General features: G+C 48.0%; 1 protein-coding gene across 1 annotated transcript in view; it reads right to left on the bottom strand.

The window, feature by feature from the left end:
* Positions 1-366: 366 nt before the first annotated feature.
* TOP1MT (DNA topoisomerase I mitochondrial) overlaps positions 367-11,319 on the bottom strand; it is a 31,368-nt gene continuing 20,415 nt past the window's right edge. Inside the window, exons 5-14 of the mRNA XM_085049859.1 lie at positions 10,796-10,983; positions 7,181-7,325; positions 6,274-6,417; positions 5,644-5,829; positions 5,109-5,177; positions 3,996-4,110; positions 3,390-3,517; positions 2,614-2,708; positions 1,984-2,133; positions 367-1,782 (exon numbers count right to left, since the gene is read on the bottom strand). Of these exons, the coding sequence (XP_084905985.1) occupies positions 1,680-1,782; positions 1,984-2,133; positions 2,614-2,708; positions 3,390-3,517; positions 3,996-4,110; positions 5,109-5,177; positions 5,644-5,829; positions 6,274-6,417; positions 7,181-7,325; positions 10,796-10,983 (1,323 nt within the window). The 3' untranslated portion in view covers positions 367-1,679. The remainder of the gene's footprint in view (positions 1,783-1,983; positions 2,134-2,613; positions 2,709-3,389; positions 3,518-3,995; positions 4,111-5,108; positions 5,178-5,643; positions 5,830-6,273; positions 6,418-7,180; positions 7,326-10,795; positions 10,984-11,319) is intronic.

The raw sequence follows: 11,319 nt of genomic DNA on the forward strand, positions 1-11,319 counted from the left end.
TGATCCTGCTCCACAGGGTCCTGATGGAAAACCCCATCAGATTAAAAATGGGGAGATCTGTGGAATTCTTCCAGAAATATCTGGAGGATTCCAGAAAAAAACAGGGTGAGGATGGACAGGACCATTTGGGACAGCAACAACCCAGCCTGTCAGGAGTTACTCCCTTATTTTATAGGATCACAGGATGGTTTGGACTGAAAGGAACCTTAAATCTCATCCAGTTCCACCCTCCTGCCATGGGCAGGTTCACCTTCCACTATCCCAGGGTGCTCCAAGCCCCATCCAACCTGTCCTGAGACACTTCCAGGGATGGAACATCCAGAACCACACCTGGGGTGATTCACAAAAAAACCTAAAATCCTCCAGTCACGGATAATCAGAAGAAATCACTCCCAGTTTTAATGAAATGCATTCCAAGCCTTCGATTTCCAACCAAACCAGCAACAGTTTCACCACGAGAACAAACGGAAATGAACACGTGGGAAGCACCAGGAGCTTTGGAATTCCACACCCTGAACATCAGCCCTGAAATTCCAGAAGGTTTTGCTGCCAATGCAACAGTTTGCCCTCAGCTGGGGTTCTCTGGGATGTGGGATTGTGCTGTTTTACCTTTTTTTTGGGATGTGGAAAGCAGCCAATTAAGCAGGAAACAATAAAATAAGGTTTATGCTGTTGATCTCTCCCTGCTCCATTCCTAGCGGGAAGGATGATTCCAAATGATCCCAACGCAGGAGCAGCTCCAGGAACATTGGTCCCACTCCCCACCACACATCCCACAGAGCTTGGAAAATTCCCTATTTTCCAGGAAATTTCCCGTTTCCTAAACCTGTGGCTGGACAGGTCATTTCCTGCTCTGGATACAGGAGCTGAGCCAGAGCCAAGTGAAGAAAATATGGGAATAAACCTGGCTGCAAGTGAGAAATCCTCTCCCTGACCAAAATTTAACCACATTGGGGTGGTGAAAATACACTTTGCTCGTGCCAAGATGAATTTTAACCTCCTGCAGTGTAAAACTGCTTTTAAATCCAACATCTTCCCTTCCACCTTCTCCTGCCATGACCCAAATTCCCTCCCACATTTTTCCATTTTACATCCCTGCCATTTGCACAACTTTCTCCCTCCCTGGAGGTGAAAAGGCACAAAGTGCCCTGAAATGTAAAAACTCTGAGGTTTTTGCTTTCCCTGCAGTGCATCCCTAATCCAATCCCAGCTTTGATACTGCAGTTCCCTGTTTTCCTGCTGCCATCACCTCACGTTTCCCCATCCACCCCACTCAGTCTGGAAAGGAAAGTTCAGCTCCACTACACCCCAAGGAGGAGGCAGGATGAGACCTGATCTTATTCATCAGCACGATTAAGGCTCTTGTTTAATCTCCTTCCAAGACTACAGAGGAAGAATGAAAGAAAAAAAAAAAAATCCCAAGTATTTAGCAACTCCGAAGAGGAATTAAGAGTTCCCAAAGCCACTGCAGGCAGGCTGAGTGCCACGATCAGCAATACCTCTTCCAACTGGAAATCCAGGAGTTTGCTCTCCATAAAAAAACCAAAACAAAAAAAAAAACCAAACTCAGACAACCCTCAGCCCTTAGCAGCAGCAAATTAAAAAAAAAAACTAAAAAAAAAACCTTCCCAGCAGCACTAAACGAGCAGGATTTAGGATTTCACAGGGAAAGCACCAGCTCAGAATTCAAAGTCCTCTCCAGCCATGTCGATAGCCCAGGCAAACTTCTCCCTCTGCGTCCTGTTGAAGATCTTCTCGATGGGAACTCCGAATTTCTTGCACCTGGGCAGAGCACAAGACACCAGTGGGCACCAGTTGGCCAACAAGTGTCCTCCCAGCTGCATCCCTGGGAACGCCCAAGGCCAGGCTGGACAAGGCTTGGAGCAACTTGGATGGTGGGAGATGTTCCTCCCCGTGGAAAACCATGGACTTTAAGGTCCTTTCCGACCCAAACCATTCCGTGATTTCTCATCCAGGACTTACCAAGCTACACTGATCCTGGGGTCCAGGTAATTCAGCTTGGATGTGCCCAGAGCTATTTGCTTGTTCTCCTCCCTGTCCGTGGCCTGGACGTTCAGCTTGGCCAGCTGCTCCTCCAGCCTCTTCAGCAGCTTCTTCTTCTTCTGCACGTTCCTGAGGGGAAGTGGAGGAAAAAACCAAAATGTCCTAAAGCTCAGAAATATCCTGGAATGGCAAAGATGCCACTCAGGACTAACCTGTTTCCTGAGGATTTGGACCTGATACAATGCTTTTTTTAATATTTAAAAGCAAAAAAAAATAAGAAAAAAGTTATTTCCACCACCAAAGATGGACAAACAAAATCCAGCATGCAGAGAAAACCCTTGGAATGGGTTGCCCAGAGAAACTGTGGCTGTCCCATCCCTGGAAGTGTCCAAGGCCAGCTTGGATGGGGCTTGGAGCAACCTGAAATTGTGAAATAGGTGTCCCTGGAGGGAACCATCCACAAGATCTTAACCATCTTCCAAACCTTGATGGAGCAAGAAGTTCCCAATCCCAAATTTGGGTATTTCTGGTCCGTTTGGGTCACACCATCCCATCCATGGGCCCTCTGGATCCCTCTGCCAGAGAGGATTCCTAGGAAGAGCCACTCACGCTTCTGCTTTGGCATCTTTTGTGTCTTCAAACTCCTCTTCAGCTTTTTTCAACTCTTCCTGGGCTTCCTCCACTTGTTTCTTCCTGGCATCGATCTGTCAAGGGGAAAAATAAAAATCAGACAACACTTCCAAACTCCCTCAAGGTTTCAGCTTCCTCCCTCTTTTCTTTCCCACACCATTCCTCAGTTTCTTCCCAGCCCTACTTCCTGACTTGTCCCTGCAGCATTTTCTGGGATCAAGCAGTTTTTAGCATTTTCTAAAATACCATCACAGCTCAGATGCCACAACCCCTTGGAGCTCCTAAATCTGTTCATCTTCTGCACCTGCCTGAGGCTGAGGGACCTGTGACAGCAGCAGAGCCCTCGGAGAAATCCCAGTCCTTCAGCAAAAGCTGAGGACAATTAAAAGTGGTAATTTGAGGTATTTTCAAGCTGCTTTTCCTGCAGTAAGACAGTAAAAGTAATTTCTCTGAGCTTGATCTGACTATGCCAGAGCTGTGCCATCACAAAAGGCCCCCAAGTTTGGCTTGAAGACACAAAGTGATGAAAAAAAGCCCCAAACTCATAAAAACTCACCCAAATTCTGTGCTGAGTGTGCTTCCCCCAACATCTGAGGTCACCATACCCCTGGGTCTGCACTGATTAAAATCCACTATTCCCAGGACATTCCCTGATGTGCTTCACCAAGGTGATCCCCTCAAACACCACCCCAAGCCCAAAACTAAAATCCAGAGGCCAGATTAGGTCTGGGATCTCTCAGCTGGGTGTGTCTCACCTTCTCCTGGAGGACCTGCATGGACCTGGCGAAGGTTTTTGGAATTGACCTCTGATGGTTGCACAGGACAGCCACGGCTCGGTTGGCTCGGTTGTAGGCCAGGAGCTTCCCTGCAACGCTGTCTTCAGCTGGAAAGAAACAAAAATATCACTGTTTCCATCCCAGGAGCTGGGAAAAGCAGGGAATGCGGCAGGAGGAAAGGAAAACAAAGTTGCTGTCGCGTTATTTCTCCAGGGAGAGCAGTAATGGTTGTGGAAATTGGGGAAAGAATTGAGCACCACAGTTTGATGTTGTGACTCATCCCTCACACACCCGAGGAGGCAGAAATAGTGCAACAAACCAGCAACACGAGGAAAAAGAGGGGAAAATATTCCCATCTTGGCCCTCAGTTAGTCAGAGAATCCTGGAGTTCACCGTTTCTCACTCAGCAACATTCCCAACCCGCTGCTCACCCCCATAAATTACTCCCACCCTACTCCATGGAGCATCAGGTGGGACACAGGAAGTTTTAGGGACCCCAAGGCAATGGATGGACATTCTCAAGCCCTTTGGTCCCACAAGGCAGCCAGGGACACCCCGAGTGACACCACAGCCACTGGAACTCACGGTTGGTGAGCGCCTTGAGCTGCTCCTGCAGGGTGATGGAGGCGTTGTAGGTCCTGAAGACTTTGGCTGTCAAACCATCCATGAGGTGCTGGAGGTGTTTGTTCAGGAATTGTGTCTGGAGGGGAGAAAACGAGGGAAAAGTGTGGGGAAACCCACAGCAGGAATTCTAGTGTAGGACAAGGAGGAATGGCTTCAAAGTGGCAAAGGGATGTTGGGAAGGAATTATTCCCTGGGAGGGTGTTGAGGGCCTTGAAATGGAATTTCTGGAGAAGGTGTGGTTGGCTCAGTCCCTGCAATTGTTCATGGCCTTTGCTTGGAGCAGCCTGGAGAAGTGGAAGGTGTCCCTGGGCATGGCAGGGGGTTGGAACTGGAAAGTCTTTGGGGTTCCAACCCAAACCATTCCATGAATCCATGAAAGAGAAGGAATAGAACAAGCAGAAGCAGGACAAATCTCTTTTTTTTTTTTCCCCAAGACCATCTTCTGCCTGAGCAACCAAAATCAGGCATTAAAAAAAAAATTAAATCCTACAGCCTGTAGAGCTGCTTGTGGGGTCAGGTCATCATCTACCCAAAACTGGCCTAAAATTCCACCTAAATCCACAAAAAAAAAAAATATTTTCAAGGCAGCAATTTCTGCCCATCAATGCTCAAGAGGACACAGAATGGCACTTGGGGACATGATTTAGTGGCAGTGGTGGGTTAATGCTTGGATTTGATGATCTTAGAGATCTCTTCCAACCTTAACAATTCCTGATCTCACCTCCAATATCACATCCCTGTTCCACAAGCACATGGGGATGCTCATGGATCCCATATCCCATCCTGAGGGAGGAAAGGAAGTTGATTTTTCCAGGACCTGCAACCTTGTCTCCAGCAGCCTCTCCCCTTCTGTGGAACCCTGGTAAGGTCCTAAAGCATCAAAGGCTGAGGTTTGGCACCTCTGTTAATTCCCCAAACGTGGGCAGACCTTCCCAAGCTAAAAAAAAACTCCAAATGGATGAGTTGGAAGAGGGAAGGAGCAGAAATCCAACTCCTCAGGGAAGCAGAGAGGTTTGGCTTCTCCTCCCTCAGGGCCACCAGTGCTGTTCGAAAAGCCTCGAGGTGACAACTCACCGTGAGCTTGTCAAAGAGGTCCTCGCTGGGGTCCTTGTTCTTCATGAACAGCTGCAGGTTCTCAAACACCTGAAAAGGGGGAAATTCCTGGTCAGGGCCAAGGAATGAATTGTTCCCAGACATCTCCCTCATCTCTCTCCTCCTCCAGATGGACTCTGATTCAGCCTCATGTTGGCACATCCCACCAACCTTCCAAGACACCACTGGGTGTCTTCTGCCATCTTTCCCATCTCTGACATTCCAGTTTCCCCACAAACACCATAAAAAACATCTTTTCCCACGGGCAAAGGAGAATAATTTGGTATAAACAGAGACATTTCAACTCCTGACGCCCACCAGCCAACTGAGGTGGGACTTCTCCCTCATGGTTCATGGGGCAGAACAACCTTGGAAATTCCAAAATTTCCCCCGTTCTCCAGGGTTAAAACACAGACATCCAAAACCTTGCCAACAGGTTTTGGATGCAAATTTGGGACTGAGGAGCCTTGAGTGAACCCAGGAGATCGAGCACTGCCTCCATTCCTGCCCCACTCACCGCCTTCTCCACGGACACTTTGTTGTAGTAACGGATGGAGTCTTTCCCCAGGAAGTCAAACTCCACCACGTTCTGCTGCCCGTCCAGCTCGGGGTGCAGCTGGATGTGCTCCACGCGCAGCGAGCAGCAGCCAACTGTGTCTGCAGTCTCCCCTTCCTCCTTCTCATTCCCAGCTCGCAGGGCCAGCTGGAAGGAAATAGAAAAATCCATCCCATCCCAGCTCAGTTCCCCTGGCCCAGGTTGTTAAAGTGGGTGGGGACTAGAGGAGATCAGATCACCTCCACCTCTAGATTGATAGCACGATTTGGAAGGTGCCTTCAAGATCATTTGGCCACGGGCAGGGACACCTTCTGCTAGGGACAACTTCCAAATTCCACACCTCTGGGAATGCTCAAATCCAAGCTGGATGGGTCTTGGAGCCACCTGGTCTAGCGGAAGGTGTCCCTGCTCATCTTGGAATGAGATGATCTCGGAGGTCCCATCCCACCAAACCATCCCCAGATTCCTCCTGTGGAGCCACCCTGGGTGGTAGAACCAGCAAACACCAAGAACTGCAGGCTGGGGTGGGTCAGGGAAGTGAATTCCCAACTTCCACAGGGATGGGAAGCTGAGAGGTGAGGCTGTGGTTACCTTGTCAATGAAGTAGAGAGCGACTGCTCTTTGCCGCTCCTTCAACCCCTTGGACTTCCAGTCAGCTCTGTACTGAGCCCGGATTTTGTGGACAACATCCTTCAGGCGCCGAGCTACCTCGTATTTCTGCCAGTCCTTCTCCCCCTGGAATGGGAAACCAGGATATTTTCTGTTCTGTTCCCCATCTTAATTCCATCCCTACCAGTCAAGTCCTGCTCTGGAAACACCTCCAGCATTTAAATTCTGCTCAAACACCATTGTTTTCTTGGGAAAAATCCATGAAGTAAATGAACTGGAGCAGAAAGAGCTCCTCCAGGGTTTCTGTGCCATCTGCTGGCCATGCTGGATGTGGATCGTGGCCAAGTCAGGGTGTTCTCCACCAGCCAGAGCATGGCAAGGACAAAGTGGTCAAACCATGGCCAAGGATGGCTCTTTGGACACCAAAGTGGATGGACAGAGCACTTGCTCAGTTCTGCCCTCCTGGGCAGCATTTCCACTTTCTTTGAGCTCTGGAATTAGCCTTGAATCCCTTTTCTCTTCCCACATTGCTCAATCCCACCTCTTCCTACTCTCCACTTCCTGGCATAGATGAACTCAACCCAGCTCTGGTCCATATGGATCCTCTCAGCCCCTGTGGATCCTCTCAGCCCCTGGCTGGTTTCCTACAGCCTTCCCTGGACACACAAGAGAAATGTGGATTCTCCAGGGTGATCCTGAGTCACCAGGATGACTCTGCCAGGAGAACCCATTCCCTGGAATAAGTTTGGTGTTTAACCATCTCTCCTTTCCTTCTCACCGTTTCGTTTATCCCATTTTTAGAGACGGAACAAAAAAACCCAAAAAAACCCCCCAAAAAAATAAAATTGTTGATATTCCCCATCTGTTTTCCCAAATCCACCATTCCGACCTTGAGCTTGGAGCTGGGATTCAGCATGATGTACTTGGTGGCCTTCTGGATGTTCTCTGTCCACGAGGCCAGCCAGGTGACAGTGTTGTCACAGCGCACCTCCTTCCACTTGTGACCTTCTGGGGGCTCAGGAACCTTGGAATCCCTGTGGGGAGAGCAGGATTGGAGCCCTCAGACCATGAGGAAAGAGGTTTTCAGTGAGCTAAGGATGAGCACCACACTGTAGCATCACTTGGAGAAAACAGAATCCACCCAAAACTGCTCCACAACACGGAATAGTTAAATTTGGAAAATTTGTCCAAAATCATCCAATCCAACCATAAACCAGCACTGCCAGGACCACCAAACAATGTCCCAAGTGTCACATCAACACGGATTTCAAATCCCTGCAGAGCTGGTGACTCCACCACTGCCCTGGGCAGCCTCCTGACCACCCTTTCTGGGGAGAATTTTCCCCCAAATATCCAACCCAAAACTCTCCTGGCACAGCTTGAGGTCATTTCCTCTCCTCCTATAATATTCTGGGAGAAAAGGGTATGACAGTTGAGAAATATCCATGTGTTTTGATAGAAGAATTTCACAAGAAGAGAAGAATGAACTAAGAACGCATCAAGAATTCATAAGTTTATTATCTAGAAAGGAAAGAGACCTGACAAACAGATGTGATATTTTTCCAACACATCCTGCAGCTTCTACTTCTTTGCCTAAAACCGCTACAAAAATCCATAAACCAAATTAATGAGTGAACTATATAAAACACTCCTCCTCTGCCTGTACCTCTAAATAACTTCAAAAAAGTAGAAAACAGCTGCCCAAAGGCTTCACCCTCCCATCAGGGAGTTTGTTGTGGTTTGACCCTGGCTAAATGCCAGGTACCTAAATCTGCTTTTTCTGCTCTCTCCTACTGCAGATACACAGAGGGAGGAAAAAAAAAACCCAAAAAAAAAAACTTAAACACACACTGGACTCAGGAGTTGAGATAAAGCACTGGTGAGAGGAAACACACCAAAGGGCAGGAACAGGCTGAAAACTTAGAGTTGCAAAGTGATTTATTAACCTAACAGAGTCAGAGGATAAATGAGAAGTAAAACTAAGCGCTCAAGACAATTTGTTCACTCACTCCTCTCCCTTTTAAGACACTTTTTCTGCTCATTCCCCTCCCTCCTTCCAACCAACAGCTCGGGTAGGGAGCAGGGTTTGGGGTTTTTTCTTAGTCCATAAATCTATCCATCACCACAACTCTTCTACTACAAAAACTCGTTTTCTGCTCACCACTCTCCCTCTTAAGACACTTTGTCTGCTCACCCACCTCCCTCCTTCCAGCCAACAGGGTTTGGGGTTTTTTCTTAGTCCATAAATCCATTCATCACCACAATTCTACTACAAAAACTCGTTCTCTGCTCACCCTTCTTCCTCTTAAGACACTTTTTCTGCTCATTCCCCTCCCTCCTTCCAACCAACAGCTCGGGTAGGGAGCAGGGTTTGGGGTTTTTTCTTGGTCCATAAATCCATTCATCACAACTCTTCTACTACAAAAACTCGTTCTCTGCTCACCACTCTCCCTCTTAAGACACTTTTTCTGCTCATTCCCCTCCCTCCTTCCAACCAACAGGGTTTGGGGTTTTTTCTTAGTCCATAAATCCATTCATCACCACAACTCTTCTACTACAAAAACTTGTTCTCTGCTCACCCTTCTCCCTCTTAAGACACTTTTTCTGCTCACCCACCTCCCTCTTTCCAACCAACAGGGTTTGGGGTTTTTTCTTGGTCCATAAATCCATTCATCACCACAATTCTACTACAAAAACTTGTTTTCTGCTCACCACTCTCCCTCTTAAGACACTTTTTCTGCTCATTCCCCTCCCTCTTTCCAACCAACAAGGGAGCAGGGTTTGGGGTTTTTTCTTAGTCCATAAATCCATTCATCACCACAATTCTACTACAAAAACTCGTTTTCTGCTCACCCTTCTCCCTCTTAAGACACTTTTTCTGCTCATCCACCTCCCTCTTTCCAACCAACAGCTTGGGTAGGGAGCAGGGTTTGGGGTTTTTTCTTAGGCCATAAATCCATCCATCACCACAATTCTACTACAAAAACTCATTCTCTGCTCGCCACTCTCCCTCTTAAGACACTTTTTCTGCTCACCCCCCTCCCTCTTTCCAACCAACAGGGTTTGGGGTTTTGTCTTAGTCCATAAATCCATTCATCACCACAATTCTACTACAAAAACTCGTTCTCTGCTCACCCTTCTTCCTCTTAAGACACTTTTTCTGCTCATTCCGCTCCCTCTTTCCAACCAACAGCTCGGGTAGGGAGCAGGGTTTGGGGTTTTTTCTTAGTCCATAAATCCATCCATCACCACAACTCTTCTACTACAAAAACTCGTTTTCTGCTCACCACTCTCCCTCTTAAGACACTTTGTCTGCTCATCCACCTCCCTCTTTCCAACCAACAGGGTTTGGGGTTTTTTCTTGGTCCATAAATCCATTCATCACCACAACTCTTCTACTACAAAAACTCATTTTCTGCTCACCACTCTCCCTCTTAAGACACTTTTTCTGCTCACCACCTTCCCTCTTTCCAACCAACAGGGTTTGGGGTTTTTCTCTGAGCAGGGCTCCTCTGCTCAGCCATGGGGTCCCTCCAATGAGAGACAGCCCTCTGGGAATTTCTTTGACATGGCTCCAATTTCCCAAGCAGCATCCCACCCGAAATTCTGCTGCAACACGGATTTTTTTTTTTTTTTTGTCCACAGAGTGTAGATTTCCAATCCCAGGAGCAAAGCCTTTGCAGTTTTAACCCTTTCCACGAGACTCCCGCTGATCCCAGCTTTCTCCAGGCTGGATCATCTCCTCCCCCACCTTCTGCACTGACCTTGGTGTCTCCATGTTGTTTTCTCTTCACATATTTTCACCTCCTCCTCCTCCTCCTCTAGCTAAAAAAGAACTGCGTGGCTGCTTTGGTTTGATTTCTCCTTAAATATGTTTTCACAGAGGCGTCACTGATATCTCTAATTGGGCTAAACTTGGCCAGCAGCATGTCCATCACCTTCAGAGCCACCAGGGATTGGCTCTGCTGGACGTGGTGAAGAACTTCCAGAACTTTCCCTCAGGACACACAGGAGCCATCTTGGTGCCACACCCCACCCCTCAGACACTTCTTCAGGCCAACCACAACAGCTTTTAAAGAGTTTCGATTTCCCTTAGATGCCAAAGAGACCTTGCTGATGTTCTGAGCTAAGCAAAACCACCACGGAGTTGCAGAGAGCAAGAAAATTCCCCCTGAGTTTCCTTTTCTCCCCCTGAGCTTCCCCCTGCTGCTCCTTCCCACAACCAGGATTTTTATCATTTGGATGGTGGGAAAACCAGGAGAACTTTCTGGACTGGTGGGGAATGTTCTGATTCAAGGTCTTTGAATGAGTGGCTTAACATCAGCCCAGCTCCCATAACTCAGAGGGGAAAAACCACTCAGGATGTGGAAAACAGGGATTGCAGGAGATGGAAAAACCCCAACTCTGAGCAGAGGAGGTGTCCAGGTCACCCCAACCCCAAAGGAAACCCCACAAAACCCCAAAGGAAACCCCACAAAGCTCAGCTCTTCCAAGGAAAACCCACCTGCTGCAGTTGATGATGACATCTTCCGGCGTGATCCTCTTCTTCAGCATCCCCATTTTGGGGTGGTTCCCCCGGCCACGGAAGAGCCCCGGAGGTTCCGTTTTGAAGTTGCCAATCTTCTCCCGGTGCCCGTCCAGGATGCAATATCCATATTCCTCCTGGATCTTAGCCTCCTCCTCCTTCCTTTTCTGCAAAAAAAAAAGGAGCACCAGGACACCACAAATCGGTCAGGGCGGTTGGGATTGGAAAGGATCTTCAACATTTCAAGAATTCTGAGTTCCACCATTCCCCCAGCCAGATCCACAGTTCTCTGGACAGGAAGGAATCCAAAACACGATCCAAGGCGTTGGGGAAGATGAAATAGGAAAGCCTTATAGATATGACCTTGCAAGAGATGCTGAGGATATGGAAAATATGAGTGAGATGGAAATGCAGACAAGGTTGGAGTTGCAGAGTAACTAAAAAACAATGGTGTGGCCACGTGTGGCAGGACAGACACCCTCCCCCCTTCTCTCTCTCCCTGA

The sequence above is a fragment of the Lichenostomus cassidix genome, chromosome 2, assembly GCF_008360975.1.
Source record: "Lichenostomus cassidix isolate B80296 chromosome 2, HeHo_3.0, whole genome shotgun sequence".
Lineage (NCBI taxonomy): Eukaryota > Metazoa > Chordata > Aves > Passeriformes > Meliphagidae > Lichenostomus > Lichenostomus cassidix.